The 20,684-nt window shown below is 34.4% G+C and overlaps 1 protein-coding gene across 17 annotated transcripts; it reads left to right on the top strand.

The window, feature by feature from the left end:
- Positions 1-1,168: 1,168 nt before the first annotated feature.
- On the top strand, positions 1,169-15,443 carry LOC110878666. 17 transcript variants are annotated; one of them, XR_004867239.1, is made up of 10 exons: positions 9,875-10,637; positions 11,234-11,365; positions 11,525-11,576; positions 11,707-11,961; positions 12,081-12,193; positions 12,285-12,697; positions 12,814-13,286; positions 13,462-13,562; positions 14,041-14,293; positions 14,498-15,443. XR_004867239.1 is itself a non-coding variant. In XM_035977590.1 (3 exons), the coding sequence occupies exons 1-3, from the start codon at positions 14,288-14,290 to the stop codon at positions 14,939-14,941; spliced, it is 345 nt and encodes a 114-aa protein (XP_035833483.1). In that variant the 5' UTR covers positions 13,666-14,287; the 3' UTR covers positions 14,942-15,443. The 17 variants fall into 17 exon arrangements, 1 of the variants encoding a protein (XP_035833483.1); XR_004867238.1 differs by adding an exon at positions 13,666-13,715 and having other exon boundaries at positions 12,814-13,562; XR_004867236.1 differs by adding an exon at positions 13,666-13,715 and having other exon boundaries at positions 12,814-13,582.
- Positions 15,444-20,684: the final 5,241 nt, after the last annotated feature.

Here is a 20,684-nt window from a genome sequence, read left to right as displayed (position 1 = left end):
CCACATACCGACTGTAATTTGGTGATTACATAAACTTAATCACTGTAATTATAATTCTGAAAATAATTTGGAGTATTGTAAAACAGTTGATAAAAATAGAATGACTCACATTGCAGATTTAACACGGACAGAATATGATTTAGCCTTGTTAACCTAATTTAAATAATAATGCACACAAAACCGGGTTAGTGATCAATACAGCATTTACGATAACTCACGAGATCAAATTCTCACAACGAACGACAAAGTGCAATACTTAAACATCCATCGATTTAACGACGAACGACAAAGTATAACCCTATGTGGGCGGCACTTAAACATCCATTGGATATATTGATTAGTCGGAAAATGAATCATAATAGCGATCGAGTGATTACCCTGTTTTGCGGCAGCATTTCGAGATTAGTGTGTGTTTAATTGTACTGTAACAGCCTTAATTCGACGTACAGACAGAGTTGAGACGTCGTTTTCGTATCCTATTTCAAGTCCCAAGGTCGGCTATTTATAGCAATTTTTGAGACTCCCTTACGGACCGTATGCCTGATCCCTTACGGTCCGTAAGCTAAGCAGTCTAATTATAGGCTGCCTAGGCTTGGGACTAGCTTAGCTGATTCAAAAATTTGGTCAAATCATAATTCAACAACGGAAATTATTGATAATTATCACTAGGGTTTATCCCCCCCCCCCGAGTTTTAGGGGCCCTGATCCTGATTCCGATTGTTCTGAAAATTTTAGGGTTGGTGCAGAATTACTTGGGTGTCTCAATTAGGGTTTTCTTATTGATTAATTATCATCCTAATTATTGATTTTAATGAGAGTTGTTACACTCAAGCCCACAAACCAAAACCTAGGATAAATACCCCTTCAAAATATTCACAACCCTATTTCCTTTTCCTTTTATCTTCAGCCGCACATACACAGAGTTCATCTCCTCCATGTATCTTTCAAACAAACCCTAATGCCCCCATTTGTGTTATCAACCGTTCTCAACCTTTCCCTCCCAAATACACTTTCAATCTCTACAACCATACCAACCTATCCATCCTCCCTGTTTGCACTCATGAATCCACAGTCAGACCTCCATCCTCCTCCTCCCTCAATATCACAAATCCCTTATATCAACACCACACCCTCACAACTGAAGAACGAGATGAGAGAGAGAGAACGAAGAAATAGAGAGAGAGATATCAAAGACGAAGGACGACGGCGGCAGCACAGCTATACGCGGCGGCGACAGCGATGGCGTGTTGGTTCCGACGAGTTCCGCCGCACACCGATGACATGAAGTGGTCCGACAACTCCGGTAAACCCTCACTCGTCACGTCTCTTCTTTTCCTTTTTATCTTTTTGGAAGAACTGATGATGTTTTTGTTGCTGCTATGATGATTGATGATGATGGTGCTGGTGGCCGAACACCACTGCCGACGGCCGCTAACGGCTGTGGTGGTGGTGGAAGGTTATTATTGATTAAGATGTGTTACAAGATTCGAGTGTTTGGGTTTGAGATTCGGTCTCAGATTAGACATGGGTCAGCTTTGGATCCGAGAGCTTTGGTTCGACTAGATTCGGGTTTTATTTTCGGGTCCTTTTGGTTGGGTCAACAGAAGTCAAATCTGGTCAACTGTCGGATTAGCGGATCATTCACAAGACTTGGTATGACGTTTACGACACGATTATTTTTGTAGTAATTTGGTTTATATATTTTTTTGTTACTAATCAAGCTTAAACCGATACACTTGACGTTTAATTATATTTTGGCATTGACGTGAATTTTATATATATTGTCGTTTATTGTTGAATTTTGAAATTATAAACGGTACTTTGGTTGTCGGGATCGTTAAAAAACAGAGGAAACTCTGCCAGTTTTTCGTAAAATTCCGTAAAACGAAACGCGTTAATGCTATAAAACGAAACCTATCGAAGTTCTATATTTTTATAAAGAAAATATAAATTTTATTGTTTCGTATTAGTTAATATTTTTATAGTCGAGCCACTAATGAAAACGTATCGGATTCAAATACTTCTTATAACAATAAATGTAAATGTATATTTATTTTGACAATACTTCTATAATATTTTCGATAAACTTGATTTAGAATTATTGCTTGAACTATATAAAATATATATATATGTATATATATATATATATATATTTATACTTGTCCATCGACTTGATATACTTTATATTCCACTTCAAAACCTCCGTTAAAATTGTGTTTACTCATGCACCACCGTTTGCCCATATAGGGTGACATCGGTGTTCCATCCTCCTAATCTCATACACTCGTCAACACTTGGATAATCGGAAGACTTAGCAATTATGCGAGTATACTCGCAACCCCCCTTTTTATGTTTACCACTTTTGGGGTGTAACATGTTAATTTATCAAATCACACTTAAACTTATTCTTTATGCAACGCACGAAAACAATCCTTTTACATAAATACTATGTTGTGATACTTGATGCTTATACGTGGACCATACTTATGTGATGTACTATAGTCATTAGCTTTATACGAGCCTCCATTTGACATGTATAGCGCTATAGGAGTAACGCACCGCCCGTAGACTAGTGGTCATGTTGAATTATATCATTTTGCGTAAACAGAGGGTTGACTAGAAATATTGCATGCCATGTTATGTTGATCTTGTATAAACTAAGTTGCCATGTGGATTCGTTTTAAACTTTTATACTTATACTTAAATTTGTATACTCGCCTTTGCTTTTGCATTGAATTGTATTTTAAACATGTTACAGGTTGAGGATTGATGATGCTATGAAATGGATTAGCAATGATTGTAGGAACCGTTCGCGTAATTTAAATAAAATAAACAAATTTTATTCGACGATTACAATACAGAAATTAGATAGCTAACAACTATAACAATTACAACTGAAATAAAAGACAATACAAGAAAAGAGATGAAACAGAGTGGCTGAGGCACGTGTTCACACGCTTCCCTAAAAACAAATTCCGAGTCCCCCAGGAGTACTCGTTTTATTTCCCAGGGTACAACAGCCGAAGCAGTGGTACTGCCGGAGTTGGCACAAAACCCGACGTCTACCTTGAAATCTGCAAAGAAAAGATCAGTAGAAGTAGAGAGAAAGTTGCTTTTGCTGTTTTTGTTTGCGGTGTTCTCTGCAGCAAGGTATGGAGCTATATTTATACAGCTCCCGATTTGAAACAGCCAAAAAACGAATTAAATGAGAGGTTTAAATTGCATTAAACGTCTTCAATGCAATTTAATACGACATTTAATTCTCAGTCAAAACCGTTTGACTTGGCAGTTTCGTTGCTGAAGTGTAACTGCATTGCTATTGAATGCTAGAAGCTTCTGCGCGCGCGCGCAAGACAAACTGGTGCGCGCGCAGGTCTGCACGCTCGTGCGCGCTGCGTCCTCTTGGCTCACTGCCATGCGCGCGTGTGCCACACTGACTTAGGACCATGCGCGCGTGCGCCACAACAGGGCCCATGCACCATGCGCAACTGCGCGCCTTCGTGCCACATGTACTCGCGCGCGGATTGCCACGTCACGCGCCTGAACCCGCACGAACTTCACCACTTGGTCCTTGCAGCCTCTGTGATCCACCGCGCGCACGCGGTCAAAGCGCCACATTGCGCCTCATCGCCCACGCCACGCGCGCGTGAGCGTGCGCGAGTGCGAGTTAGGGTGCTCCGCACCCTTCGCGAGTACACTTAGTGTGTGCTTCCATGAAACAATAAGGATGGAGAGTTCCCACTTAAATACCCATTTAAGTTTCATGTCTCCTCCTATGTGGGACAAGATGCCACTTTCCCTTTTGTTTCAGCATTCAATATTTCAAACACCCAACTTTGAGCATCGATATCTCATTCATCTTAGCTCTGTTTTGGACGTGGTTTAGTTCGTTGCGAAGCTCTTCCAACATAGAACACAAACAAACAAATAAATATATAAAACCCGCTCATTTTATTATATTTATTTCTAGTCCAAAATAGGAAAAAAATCATTTTCCTATATTTGTGAAAAATGCTATTTTCACCTATTTTTCCAACAATGATGCCTAGATACTCACTTAGACGTTTAGGTTTAAAGTGTTGTATCAAATTTTGTTATGATTATGTTATGAACGATGTTGTTATTTGAATTTTCCTTGTAATATTTGACAATTTGGTTATGAATGAAAATGGTTGAACTAAAAATTGTCACAAATAGTGTTATGAATTCTCTTACAATCTCGAACAAGTCCCACTCCGATGATTCCGCCATTGGTTGGGGTGTGACAGATTGGTATCAAAGCCATAACTATAGGGAATTAGGAAAAGTAGGAATGCTTTAACCTAGTCTATAGTTTTAGAGCTTTATTCTTATGTTTTGCTTGAAACTACTTGCATGATACTTTATTTGCTTTTATTTATTCTCTTTTGACCTTTTAAACATACATGTCACTTATGTGTTAACACTTGTCATGCTATACTTGTTTTATTATGTGTTAATACTTGTTCCATTGTTCAATTCTTTATGTGTATTCTTGACATATTTCTCCATGTGTTAGTACTTGTTTTATTGTCCCATTCTTTATGTTTGTGTATTCCTTTAACATACGCCCTTTTCTAAGGCATTTTTACTTTATTTTTTTTCTTAAACTCGAAAACACTCGTATTGTACAAACGAGACGAGTTTACCAAAATAGGCGTGAAACCCACAATTTGGTAGACGACTCTCATCCGCTTGATTCTATTTTTTGCACGGAATTCGCCATTTAGTTAGGAGTGAAATCCACATCTTAATGGAAATTTCAAATTTAAATTCTAGTGGACCCTCGTCAATGTGTCGACATTTAATTTGACTCGATGAGCACCAACCACACTTAGGGTACGGAATCGTCAAGTTAGGGGTGAAACCTGCACCTTGTCGACTAATCCCGCTCCTAGTTTTTCAAAAAAAATCCCGCCAAGTCTTGAATTTTCGTTTGATTTGAAACATGTAGTAACTGGAAGGGTGAATATTGTAAACCGAGATATCGGAGAGAGTATTCCACCTATTAGGCCAAAGCATGTTTCTCAAATTCAAAAGAATTTTCGACCACTTTGGTTTAATCGGTGTTCCATTTTGGTACTATCCAAGTTTTAATCGAACTTACGATTTATTATATTTGATGCGATCCTCTTTTTTTCACATTCGAATTATCCTTGAGTTTATACTTTTTACACACTCATCATACTAAAACTTTTCATACATATATATATTATCTTACATGCATGATTTCATATAAATTTTATTTATTTTCCTTGTAACAAGTGGAGACATATCATCAAGATAGGAGTGAATTCCTCACCTTGATGAGTAACTCCGCTTCTTTTCCTCATCTTACAACGGCATCACCAACGGGTTAGGGGTGATTCCCTTACCTAGGTGATCGTTACCTATACTTTCCTTTTAATAGACTATATTATGTGAACACGATCATGTTTATATCTAAATCGCTTATCATTAGTCAAACCTCTAATTATTTCAAAATGCATTGTTTATATAAACGAATTTCCTACCATACAATCTATTTTCATATAGCTCACACACAAAATTCTTAACTTATGCCCTAAACGCTTATTCCTCGATTTTCAAAATTTCACGAAATGCTACTCATTAACTTAGTCGGTTTAATAAATCCATTGCCCACAAAATTTCGTATTCAACATAACTATTGAAACAAGCTCATCACATATCATTAAACTAGAGATTTTCTATTTTTAATTGAGAATCAAATCAACTTTTTCGCACACACATATAAAATATTACCAATATTATTCAAGCATTTACTAAAACTCCTTTTCAAAACCAATAAAACATTTTTCAACAATCACTAAGTTCGTATACCAAATTCCTTTCCTAAGGATCAACTTTTTCACAAGAATCTGTAAACTTCAAAATTTTCTAATACAAAGTTACTTAAAACGATGTAAACTTATTAATCCCTTGAACTTTTCAAAACCTCGCGCGATACGTCAATTAAATTCAAAACACGTGGGCAAGGAAACTTCACACCGACAAATTTTCAACTATGTAAATTCTTTTAAAACCATAGTAGCATTTCCATACTTTTACAAAGTACTATCTGCATAAACAATGGATGATTTATGCTCTCTTTACATTCATCAACTAGATTCTACGTTTCATAACAACTCAACCTATTTTGATTCAATAAACTCCACGTTTCACTCACACCTATACATTATGTTACACTTATGTTCAAATTATTATTCTTTTTCATACAATTATACGTATACACTTATATTCATACGCCTACATCTTCTTTATACTTATACAAATATGTTCTTTTTTTACACTTAAATTTATGCTCACATATTTCAATCATGCTCATACACTTGTGTACTCTTATACCCATGTGAATTCATGTTTATGCTTGTACAGCCTACACTTACATTTATATCTATACTCACACACATATATTTACCCGTATACATTCACATTCATCTTTATACTCACGCAATTTACGTGATACTTACATTCATATTCATACACCAACGTTTTACTTATAATCATATACACATTCATACGTATGTAATTTGCGTATACGCTTATACCGCTATGTTTATACTCATATTTATATTCTGACACATTCTCACGTCTTTTATGATCCTCGTATTTATATACTCATGATTACCACGACACGTTTTGTGTCTATACTTTGACTCATATTTACACACGTACTCCCCACAATACGTTCGTATGCTTACACTTGTACTCATATTTATACTCATACTAGCAACAACGTACTTGTACTCATACAATCATGTTTACACTCATATACATACTCATACATACCATTCGTACTTAAACATTCATGTTTTACACTTAATTCTCACATTTACATCCATACTCATGCATCTTATGTTTATACTCATACTTGTACTCGTATTCATACTCGCATCTATACGATTTATGTTGTACTCGTACTCATCTATATACTCTTGTCATGCGTTTTGTGTTTATGCTCACGCGCATATTCATATTTAAACTTATACTTTATTCATACTCAAAATTTATACGTTCGCACCTATACGCGAGCGAAACCCGAGGGATTCGCTTCCGTTGGTCTTATACTATTTGAAACGCAAACATGCTTATATGTTACATTTCTATACGCACGCAATCTTGTTTTTCAAAATTTATGTACTCCTTGATTCATACCCAACTAGTACAAGCTATGCGGATCATACGACGATTGGTATAATCACGGGTGCACACGGGATTATAGTGATTGGCGTATGAGAAACCATAGAGTGTACTACTGTGTATGGTAAGACACGGAACGTAACATGACACCGAATACGAAACGGGCATAATGTGGTCAAAACATGGTGGATACGCCGCTGGTACTTCCTATATATAAGTGTTTTCACCATGTTGCCAAACTTTCGTAAAACATGCCATGAGAAATTCAGTGTTTTGCAAACCTTTTTGGACCTAATACAAGCTTTAAACAACTCACAAACGCATTATATTCGATTATCCACGACAAGACCTCATTCTTAACACTATTTTTGTCTATCCGATACGTATGCTATTATTATACTCATAATCATAATTGTTTATTAGATCAAACGTTCACCCTTATATCTCAATTATTCTCCGTTGTCTCAAACAGCAAGCCTCAATTTTTTTTAAAACAATCCTTTTCGGTTGCCAAAACCTTTTCAAGTTTTCCTTCTGAATAAAATTCGGGACGAAATTTCCTAAAGGAGAGGAGACTGTAACGCCTCGTATTCCCGCATCCTATTTCTTTTTTATGTATATTCGTAGGATTTACGGGCCACTTAAAATGCGGGGATTGGGCTTGTGGGCCCTGGGCCCAAGCCCACTAAACCAAAACCTAGGATAAATACCCCTTCAAAATATTCACAACCCTAACTCCTTTTCCTTTTATCTTCAGCCGCACATACACAGAGTTTATCTCCTCCATGTATCTTTCAAACAAACCCTAATGCCCCCATTTATGTGATCAGCCATTCTCAACCTTTCCCTCCCAAATACACTTTCTTCTCTACAACCATACCAACCTATCCATCCTCCCTGTTTGCACTCATGAATCCACAGTCAGACCTCCATCCTCCTCCTCCCTCAACACCACAAATCCCTTATATCAACACCACACCCTCACAACTGAAGAACGATATGAGAGACAGAACGAAGAAATAGAGAGAGGGATATCGAAGACGAAGGACGACGACGGCAGCACCACCATACGCGGCGGCGACAGCGGTGGCGTGTTGGTTCCGACGAGTTCCGCCGCACACTGACGACATGAAGTGGTCCCACAACTCCGGAAAACCCTCACTCGTCACGTCTCTTCTTTTCCTTTTTATCTTTTTGGAAGAACTGATGATGTTTTTGTTGCTGCTATGATGATTGGTGATGATGGTGCTGGTGGCCGAACACCACTGCCGACGGCCGCTAACGGCTGTGGTGGTGGTGGTGGTGGAAGGTTATTATTGATTAAGATGTGTTACAAGATTCGAGTGTTTGGGTTCGAGATTCGGGTCTCAGATTAGACACGGGTCAGCTTTGGATCCGAGAGCTTTGGTTCGACTAGATTCGGGTTTTATTTTCGGGTCCTTTCGGTTGGGTCAACAGAAGTCAAATCTTGTCAACTGTCGGATTAGCGGATCATTCACAAGACTTGGTATGACGTTTATTATTTTTGTAGTAATTTGGTTTATATATATTTTTTTTGTTACCAATCAAGCTCGAACCGATACACTTGACGTTTATTTATATTTTAGCATTGACGTGAATTTTATATATATTGTTGTTTATTGTTGAATTTTGAAATTATAAACGGTACTTTGGTTGTCGGGATCGTCCAAAAAACAGAGGAAACTCTGCCCGTTTTTCGTAAAATTCCGTAAAACGAAACGCGTTAATGCTATAAAACGAAACCTATCGAAGTTCTAATATTTTTATAAAGAAAATATAAATTTTATTGTTTCGTATTAGTTAATATTTTTATAGTCGAGCCACTAATGAAAACGTATCGGATTCAAATAATTCTTATAACAATAAATGTAAATGTATATTTATTTTGACAATACTTCTATAATATTTTCGATAAACATGATTTAGAATTATTGATTGAACTATATACAATATATATATGTATATATATATGTATATATATATATATATACTTGTCCATCCACTCGATATACTTTATATTCCACTTCAAATCCTCCGTTAAAATTGTGTTTACTCATGCACCACCGTTTGCCCATATAGGGTGACATCGGTGTTCCTTCCTCCGTTAAGTAGGTGTTCAAGGCTTTGGTAGAATTTAGGTGAATTTGTGTTTTAATATACTATAAAAATGTTCTGGGTTTTTGATATAACTCTTCTTGTCGATTTCAAAGTGTTGTGATGAAATCCTTCTTCTCTGATTAAATCATCTACCATCCAGTCTTATAATCATCAGATATCAAACAACAGGTGAGATCATTCATCCGTTTCATTCACAGTTCATCAAATCTTGATGCGTTCGAGTTATTGAATCGAGTTTTGGTGTATGAATAAATGAATGGAGTTATTCAGGGTTATGTGTAGTAACGATTTTTTTTGTATGTCTGTATATTTCATGATTAATTTTTAGTTTTGAAATGTCTGTATACTTGGGATTATGATTTTTATTTTTATTTTTTGTTTCAAGCTTGAGTTGTAACGCCTCGTATTCCCGCATCCTATTTTTTTTTTATGTATATTCGTAGGATTTATGGGCCACTTAATATGCGGGGATTGGGCTTGTGGGCCCTGGGTCCAAACCCACTAAACCAAAACCTAGGATAAATACCCCTTCAAAATATTCACAACCCTATTTCCTTTTCCTTTTATCTTCAGCCGCACATACACAGAGTTCATCTCCTCCATGTATCTTTCAAACAAACCCTAATGCCCCCATTTGTGTGATCAACCGTTCTCAACCTTTCCCTCCCAAATACACTTTCATCTCTACAACCATATCAACCTATCCATCCTCCCTGTTTGCACTCATGAATCCACAGTCGGACCTCCATCCTCCTCCTCCCTCAACATCACAAATCCCTTATATCAACACCACACCCTCACAACTGAAGAATGAGATGAGAGACAGAACGAAGAAATAGAGAGAGAGATATCGAAGACGAAGGACGACGGCGGCAGCCCGCCATACGTGGCGGCGGCAGCGGTGGCGTGTTGGTTCCGACGAGTTCCGCCGCACACCGATGACATGAAGTGGTCCGACAACTCCGGTAAACCCTCACTCGTCACGTCTCTTCTTTTCCTTTTTATCTTTTTGGAAGAACTGATGATGTTTTTGTTGCTGCTATGATGATTGATGATGATGGTGCTGGTGGCCGAACACCACTGCCGACGGCCGCTAACGGCTGTGGTGGTGGTGGTGGAAGGTTATTATTGATTAAGATGTGTTACAGGATTCGAGTGTTTGGGTTTAAGATTCGGGTCTCAGATTAGACACGGGTCAGCTTTGGATCCGAGAGCTTTGGTTCGACTAGATTCGGGTTTTATTTTCGGGTCCTTTTGGTTGGGTCAACAGAAGTCAAATCTGGTCAACTGTCGGATTAGCGGATCATTCACAAGACTTGGTATGACGTTTACGACGCGATTATTTTTGTAGTAATTTGGTTTATATATTTTTTTTGTTACTAATCAAGCTCGAACCGATACACTTGACGTTTAATTATATTTTAGCATTGACGTGAATTTTATATATGTTGTCGTTTATTGTTGAATTTTGAAATTATAAACGGTACTTTGGTTGTCGGGATCGTTCAAAAACAGAGGAAACTCTTCCCGTTTTTCGTAAAATTCCGTAAAACGAAACGCGTTAATGCTATAAAACGAAACCTATCGAAGTTCTAATATTTTTATAAAGAAAATATAAATTTTATTGTTTCGTATTAGTTAATATTTTTATAGTCGAGCCACTAATGAAAACGTATCGGATTCAAATACTTCTTATAACAATAAATGTAAATGTATATTTATTTCGACAATACTTCTATAATATTTTCGGTAAACTTGATTTAGAATTATTGCTTGAACTATATAAAATATATATATATATATATATGTATATATATATATTTATACTTGTCCATCGACTTGATATACTTTATATTCCACTTCAAATCCTCCGTTAAAATTGTGTTTACTCATGCACCACCGTTTGCCCATATAGGGTGACATCGGTGTTCCTTCCTCCGTTAAGTAGGTGTTCAAGGCTTTGGTAGAATTTAGGTGAATCGGTGTTCCATCCTCCTAATCTCATACACTCGTCAACACTTGGATAATCGGAAGACTTAGCAATTATGTGAGTATACTCGCAAGCCCCCCTTTGGATAATCGGAAGACTTATTATTAAAGCATAACATCTTTTGAATTGTTTTATTCATAATTATGGATTTGTTAATCTAATAATATTGTTTTGTAATCATAATTATCATATTAATGATTTTTGTTCTTTATAAAGAATAAAATTGTTTGCGGGTCAGCTCAGTCCACATGCGTCGGAACATCCTCTCGTAAGTACTGATTTCATTTTCAAATTCATATGTGAATTCAGAACTTTTTATTACATTATTTTGTTACTGTATGAAGTGCAGTCATTGGATATGTGTAATTTTTATTATAGTTTTTGTGTTTATGGTGTAGGCGGCTTATGGGTAACAACCTTGGTGGTTCAAGCATTCAACAACTGCATCAACTAGAGAAACAGCTGACTGATGGCTTAGTTTTAATCAAAGAAAAGAAGTTTTTGATTTATCTATAAACTTTTTGGGAAATTTATTAGTTTGAGAATGATAATGTGGAACCTGAGTTCAGGATGCTATGGTGCTTGAGGAGATTGAATGTTCAAATCGCAAGGAACGAGAACTTGCTTATGAAAACGATGTTCTTCAAGTTGAGGTAATCGCATTGACTTGAAGTCTACTACTTTGTTTCAACACATGGTTTGCTATATTAAGTTACACATAAAAAATCGAAATGCTCTTCTATATGAAGCTTCTGATTCTTTTGTTATCCAGTTACAGACTTTGGCATGTATGCATAAGAGATGGTGTCAAAGAAGAGACTATATTACGGAGGACTTGACGGTTTCCATGCCCCTGTGGTACCTAAAGCTCCAAGATCCTTAAGGGTGAGTAAACGATTAGTATCCTTAATCCGAAATTCAAAACGTTTCCTGATTTGTGAGAACTTCTAATCGACATTGTTCTTCATTCTTTTAGAGGAATTCAGACAAGAAATCATCAGCTGGTAGCGAACTTTGCCCCTTTGAGTTATAGGCAGCTGTAGCCGGCAAGTTATTACAAGAGAGCGAAAGTTCCGTTTCCAGCGCTGGTCCAAACCCTCTAATTTAGCGTTAAAGAAGGGAGCTGGATTACGCTTCGGTTATGGCAGAACTTCTGTTGTTCAATCACTCGATTCCGATTCCACCATTGATATTGATAATTCGCTGGTTCCGGTTCTAGCTTCTCTTTCAGTTTCATCTGTATCATCTCCTGTAGTTGTTTCCGAAGTAAAACTTGAATTAGAAGAAGAAAAACCGCAAAATCGAGTTACTGAATCTGAAATTAGGTCTGAAATTAAAGTGGTGGCATCAGAAACCGAAGATCTCAAAGGAGGGATCGAGATAAACGAGGTGGGGCACATCTGGTACTTATTAAGTTCCTTAATGATGTCGTTTGCATTTTATAGCTGAATTTAAATTGGGTTTATGTTAATTTTGCTAAAGTTTTAATCTTTTTTTGATTTCAGAAATTCTTTATCAGACATATAGATGGAACCCCAATTAGTTCAGAAGCCGAAAAACAACGAGTGATCATGTGTTTAAAATCTGCCATTGAAAGAAGAGCATCCGAGGGTGTGCGGCTTGAACTTTGTAAACCCGCCAACCCGGGCTATTAGCCGAAGTGACACGAACGTTTAGGGAAAACGTTATGAATGTCACACAAGCAGAGATATCTACAAATATGGGCATGGCTCTGAACATTTTCTATGTAACAGACGCGATTGGAAACCCGGTGGATTCGAAAGTCATAGATTCGGTTATGGACAAAATCGGTCCGGGTTACTTGAAAGTTAAGGAACTACCATTGATGTATCATAAAAAGGCTGAACACAGTACCGATTATAGCAGTACTGTACTGGTTCTTTACCAGCAGTGTTAAAATACCGAAACCGAAATCTCTAAAAATGATAACCAGTACCGATACCACGGTATTTGTTCGGTCAGTATCAGTTCGGTAATAGTATTTGTTAAAAGTCGCTCACCTCTAACTGTATTACAGCTGGCTGACATCATCCTGCAGGCCATAATCCCTAATTTTACGCCATTTTTTAATGAATTTTATAATAATATGAAACGCATTGACACTAACGGCGTTAGCTTTAACGGTGTTGTAGCGAGAAAGAAGACCTGCAAACCGTGGCGGTTGCAAAGTGATTTGAGTTAATTTGCTGCGAATTCCAGCTTGAAATCTATTTGTTTCGATCAGTCTTGACAGGTTATTGTTCGGTGATTTCAGTACGTGATTCGGAGTGTGTTTTGATATTTTCAGATTTGAATCTGAATCTGTTTGTTAGAGGTTGACAATTTTTGTTGTGTAGAAGGTTGGCATTTGGCTGGGAGTCTAAGCAACGACTCGAGTGATGATTGTGTATGGCTGAAATAAAAATAGTGACTGCAGTTTCGAGTTAATTTTCAGTTTATAGTATAAAGAAAAAAACAAGTAAAACACTGTGTGCAGTATCGATTTACTGCTGTTGGATTAGGTTGTTGTTTTGAAGAAACGTTTTGTGTGTAGGCTTTTAGGGTTAATAATCTAATCTATAGTTGCATTACCAGCTGTCTTGGTTAGTATTACCTAGCTTTAATAAATAATGGATCCATAACGGGAATGTGCTTGCCTTTCATCAACTATATCTGCACGTCTACATTCGAACTATATTTAGTCTTTTAACTTTATGGTTTGAAATTTTCAGGCATTCACAAGATATGTCCGACAAAGAGGAGCAAAGACAGTACGATGGCGGAGTTGCCAGATGTGAAGAACCGTCGGTTTCGTCTGATGGAAACTCACAACAGTTGAGTAGAGAACGCGTTAAGCTTTTGGCTAACTCGCCGGGCGATTGTGAAACGGCGTCGTTTAAGTGTTTCTCCGTTTCCGTTTCCTATTCTGAAGAAGAAAGTTAGACCTAGCATCGGTAAACACTCCGATAAAGAAGGTCAATGGAGGTAAAAATTTCATTAACTAATTTTTCAATTTCATTAATATCGATGATCATTCACTGATTAGCTTATATATTACTCTAAACAATCATTTACAGTTCTTCACTTTAAAAAGTAAATCGAGTCATGACTCAGCGGTTTCTGACCGAGTTAGCTTGTCGATTAGTAGATTACTGAAACAATTATTCACAATTATTTTCAAAACTTCAGAAAAAGTCAAACGACACCTTCATCGACGGCAACCAGCCACAAACGCCTCCGAGAACAGAGTCCGAAGACATCTGTCATCTCTTCAGCCACATCAGTACAGTTGATTATATCGGTAAAACCCTAAAACCTTCAATACAGTTGATTTTTGTTTGTTTTAGTTGTTGATTGACTGTTTGTGATTGATTTAATTTGTTGAATTGATTTGATTTTGATGGAGGATCCTGTGGAGGAGTTGAAGAGGAGCAAAGACAGTATGATGGAGGAGTTGCCAGATATGAAGAATCGTCGGTTTCGTCTGACGGAAACTCACAACAGTTGAGTAGAGAACGCGTTAAGCTTTTGGCTAACCCGTCGGACGATTGTGAAACGACGTCATTTAAGTGTTTCTCCGTTTCTGATTTGAAGAAGAAAGTTAGAGCTAGCATCGGTAATGGATTCTTGTGAGACTCGGGTCGAATATCGAGCAAGAGACTGCCACCCGAAGAAGATTATAGTGTTGGGGATTCTGCTACAGAGTCATCGTTAAAAATAGTGTTTTGTGGAGAAAAAGTGGTTGAAACCACTGTTGGATTAAAACGGTGGTTTCAAACCACTGTTGGGTTAAAACGGTGGTTTCAAACCACTGTTGAGTTAAAACAATTGGGTTAAACGGTGGTTTGAAACCACTGTTGAGTTAAAACAGTGGTTTCAAACCAACATTTCAACCCAACAGTGGTTTCAACCACTATTTCTCCACAAAAACACCGTTTTAATGATAACTCTTTAGCAGATTCTCCAACACTATAATCTTCTTCGGATAAACTTCGACCAACAGTGGTTTCAAACCACCGTTTTAAATTATAAATTATCCATTACATCTACAATACGTTATCTAAAGTATTTGATAAAAAGGTTTATTGTGTTTACTGTTTAGGGATTCTACCTAATTATAGATAATTATTATTTATATCTATTCAAATAATAATTAAAATAAAAAGATACTAATGGTAGCAATTGTAATTAGAACATAATAATACAAGTAACACTGCTAATAATGATATTAATAAAAAACAATATTTTTGTCATATGTATATTAATAGTTATAATTAAAAAAAATATATAATCTTCCTATACTAATAAATGAAAATCTTTTTGTACACGTGTCACTCTCTTATGCATCCTCCCTTTTAATAATAGTATTACATATTACTTTTTATTCACAAAATATAATATAATATTAATTAATATAGTTAGAGATAAATGTATAAACTCAAAAGTAATTAATAATTATCTATAAAGTATAATATTATTTAATACAGTTAGAGATCAAACGTATAATTTCAAATTTAATTAATAGTAAATTACTTTTTGAATCTCTATGTTTTATTGGTTTTAACCATTTAAATCCAAAATCGAAAAGTTTAACGCCCTGAGTCTCTAACCACTCATTCACACCCTCTGAAAAAAATTCAAAAAACCTTTTGTAAGGTCGAGTTCTCTAAGTTCTCACAACTCGTAGAAGTTTTCATTTTACCCTAACTATATATATTTGTTAAGATAAAATATATTATTTGGATATAGGGTGGGAGTTGCCTTCAAAGTCCATTTTTCCTACAAAGGGTAAAAAGTCATAAAACACCATAATGTCAACCATAAAACACACTCAAAACCCACAAATAACATAGTGGAGGTTACTAAAACACCATATTTTTGGGTTTTGTATTGTGTTTTGAATGATATGGCTTTGATTATCGAATGACTAACATTAGTGTGTTTTATGTTGATTATTATATTGTGTTTTATATTCATAGTTGTACGATGGTGTGTTTGAAGTTTTTAAGGAATGTTAGGGTTTGGATATTGTGTTTTAGTGATCTTCACTATATTATTTGTAGGTTTTGAGTGTGTTCTATGGCTGAAATTGTGGTGGTTTAAGACTTTGTACACTTTGTAGGAAAAATGGACTTTGTAGCGGAACCCTACCCTTTGGATATAAACAATAATTACTAATAAAATATCAAATCACATGTATAAGTACTTATAGTATATAACTTCGAAGACAAAAATTACAAGCGAATTATCTAAATAAGGAGTAGGATCAAATACAAACCACATTTCGCATACAAACTGTAAGAACCATTTAAAAAGTGTCACGTGGTATCCAACCAATTATAGAGAAATGATAAAATAATATCCTAAATAATATCAATTATATTGAATTCCTTATAAATATGCTAACAAGCAATTAATTCTTTATTTGGATCTTCCTTTTGTTTTCAATGTGCTGATATCATTCAAATATGTGCTAAAATCAATTATCCTAATATGTGCTAAAATCAATTATCCTGATTAATTTTTATGTGCTAATATAATTCAAAAGTACTACTTTTATGTATGTATTGTTTTGGTATGTACTAATTTAACTTTTTTTAAGTGCTATGATCTGTTCTTATGGTTTGTAGAATAAATATGGTTTGTACCAAAACCAACCCCATCTAAATAAAGTACCAAATTTTCTTTAAAGAGAACACTAAATGGTTTTTAAAAGACATTTTTTTGCTATTGAGTATATAACATTATATTTACTTAAGCCGTGTAATACATGTGTTCAATATTTTCTCTCAATTTTAAATTTATGTTAATATCAATTTGTTTTCATCTTAAAAAATGGTCAAACTTCCTAATAACATTGAGTTCTAAATATTAAACTTAATTTCAATCATATTACGCAACTTATCATCATGCGAAATAAAGACATTATATAATATTATAATATTTTAATTTGAATATTTAAATGTTGACTACTAATTAAAAAGGTTAGTGTAGACGCTCAAATTTATAGTTTAAAAAACTTTAATCCTATTTTTTTAAATGTATACTTTATTTTTAGTATGATTTTTTTAATATGTAATATTTTCTATACAATGATGATATTCGTATTTTGTCTCATGATCCATATATCCAAAAATAGTATTTATATCAAAGCATTTATTATATCACTAGGTTATAACCCGTGAATACTCACGGGTTGACAATCTATCTTTGTAATCAAATAAATATATACATATATATTAATAAACGAAAAATTCTATGATGAATAAGGTGTATGAATAAACATTTAAAAACTATTAAACATAACAAAGTGAATGTATATCATACAAAAATTCTATGAGAGCACGTTTCATGAATCTGGAGCATTTGCATAACGCATAACGCATAACGCCAACTTTCTCCTCTCTTTTCACGTCTAGTACGGTTAGTAAAGTCGTCTTGCTCAGGCATATGCAAAAGTCTAACGGTCATAGGTTTTAAATCAGCACCAAGTTTAGCCATACTTGAAACCTTATTAGGCAGTCGCTGTATTGTTCATAAAATCAAAATTAATAAGAAGAAGAATATAAAAATAATAATGTATTTCTATGTGACTAAAAAAATATATAATTTTTATTATATAGTATTTGCTAAAATAATATTAAAACTTACAAAATCTTTAGAAGCCATACGCCTAAACTTATAAACACGAACATTTTCGTGTTCATCAATAGCTGCCTCGTCAACTACATCAATAGGTGCAACTACAGTCTGAAAATAACATACAACAATGATTATAATAACAATATAGTAATTAAATATATAAAGAACCAAGCAAATGTATACTTACCTCATCAAGTTGTACATCAGCATAATTAATTTCAACACCATTTTTTCCAAGAATTCTTAATGGGAAATAATTTGCAAAACCTCTTGTAAATATCAGATAACAACCGGCCTCCAATTGAAACAAATTAACAATAACATCAAAACCAATGGAGAAACCAACTTTACCAAAAAGCGTTTCAATCTTGACGTGAAGGATTTTGTTGCCTACATCTATAATGGAAATTATATCATCTGAAGTATAATCATAGAAATTAGGCAGTATACACTCAGGAATTACCTGTATAAATAATTAAAAAAAATGTTACTTTTGTAATCAGTTCATAAAACCTAAATATATTAACATAAATAAAATGAAAGAAAAACTAATCTTACAATAAAGTTAGATGTTGTAGGTAACAGAGATGTCCAGAAAGAGCTTTCAAACACACCATCAATGAAATGTGTTAGTTTGAATATAGATAAATCGACAGAATTGAAGAGCACCAAACATCCTTTTTTGAGTTTTAAATGTTTCACAACATTTGACCAACCATGGAAAAAGAAATGTTTTCCTTTGGCTTCGCTTAAAGAAACATTAAATTTTCGACCATCTTGAGTTTGTATCATAACATTTTTGGGTGCTTTATCGTTACCTCACAATTTGGATCCAGCGTATAAAGGAATCGCCTAATAAAGCAAGGAATCCAAAATAACTTATAATTATAATTATAATTGTAAATTATAAACCATAAGATAATTTTAAATTGTATTTCATGATAACAAATAAAAAAACATAATAAATGTCTGAATTTAGAAAATACCAGTAAAACTTCGTCCGCTCGATTCATGTGCCTACAAAAGAAAGGTTCTCTAATACTGATTGAAAAACATAAGATATTAATAAAATATAACTTGTTAATGGGTATAATGCACAACAAAGTCTAACATTAAAAAAAAATACTTGGAAGAACTTTTAGCCATATTTAAAAGCTACAAACACATGTAACGTAGAAAAAACAATTAACAATATGTATATTATAAATTAAGAAAATAATTAAATTATTTTTTAATTTCAGTCATAGTATATTCTGATTACTTCAAAAACATATATGATATATGAAATAAAATGAATTGTGATAATATATTCTTATCAACCATGTGATAATATATTATTACTTAAAAAACATAAATTAAAACACATACCCAAACGTTATCAAGCATGTGATAACATGGCTTATTAGTTTCAAAACATATTACATAATCCATGGTGATTAGTTACATAAACAACAATGTCATAAAGATGTAAAAATAAAAGTTTCTTATACATTAATAGGTTTAATAAACATACACAATTTAATTATCTTACCTTGTAGATTTAATCCACCATCAAGACCAGCTGAGTTGATTTTGATTCGGACAACTTAGATATATAAACAAACTCTTTTGTTATTATACACAAAAACGAATTTCAGAATATATATATATATATATATATATAGGAGACATATAGTAACATATAAAAATTCAATGTTATTACATATCTTTTGAAATTTTATATAACAAATGAAGATACATATTTCCAAATATGTATTGATAGAAATCAATTGTAATTATTCCATTATAATTTGTTAGAATTAGATGGAAGTTTCTAAAAATAAAATATCATTACGAAAATAAAATCATTCTTGAAGAACCATGATAAAAGTCAAATGTTATTGAATTAAAAAAAAGAGATTTCTTCATAATCATCGATATATATTTAGGTTTAATTTATTATTTTTTTATTATTTAAGTTATATGCTAACATAACCTGAATTTCACATAACCACATCATAAGCATATTAACAGCATATACATATTACCAAAAGACATGTCTAACAAACCATAAGTACTATCCCAAAGTATCAAAACAAACCAACGATAAAACCACATCTAATATTCATACTTAACCATCTAACATAACATAATAACCAACATTCACGAACGGCCTCTTTTCTTTGTGATCTTGGGTACGACTTTGGTCAACATCAAACGCTTAGAAGGCTTGACGTACGTAAAGAAAAGAGTAGAACCGAAGTCGATCTAATTCAATTTAAAGAAAGAAGCTGGCCACTTTTTAAAACCATACCTAAAACCCTTCCCAGACTTCTCACCTCTTGTGCCTAACTTAAGTAGTTCACATTTTTCATTCTGAACTGTAACATGGTGCAAGTTGTGAAGAGAAAGACACAGATGGCTTGAAACATCAGTCGGTAAACGCTGAAAAAAATATAAAAGGATTAATTACCTTATTGATTAAAAAAAAGAGTAGAGCCGAACTGTATTATGTGCTATTATAAGGAAACAAAAAATTATAAAGTATACCAATCTGCTTTCGGCTTTCTTGGTGAATTAATTACATCAGTTTGTTTTAACTTTTTTGATGTAGAGCATTTACAGCCAACTTGAAGGGCGGTTGATGTTGTGGATCTAAATGACTTAGACTTTACTTTAGCCTACATAATTGAATAAGACACAATAAGTGTAAAAATCATATACATAAAATTATACAACAATAAGATACACGGTC

Source organism: Helianthus annuus, chromosome 9, assembly GCF_002127325.2.
Source record: "Helianthus annuus cultivar XRQ/B chromosome 9, HanXRQr2.0-SUNRISE, whole genome shotgun sequence".
In the NCBI taxonomy this organism is placed as follows: Eukaryota; Viridiplantae; Streptophyta; class Magnoliopsida; order Asterales; family Asteraceae; genus Helianthus; species Helianthus annuus.
This window is presented reverse-complemented; position numbering and strand designations above follow the sequence as displayed.

Bases quoted from the DNA above. Each gene is read 5' to 3' on its own strand.
- LOC110878666 (XM_035977590.1), top strand. The intron at 14,610-14,714 runs GTAAAACCCTAA...ATTTTGATGGAG, and splicing joins CAGTACAGTTGATTATATCG to GATCCTGTGGAGGAGTTGAA.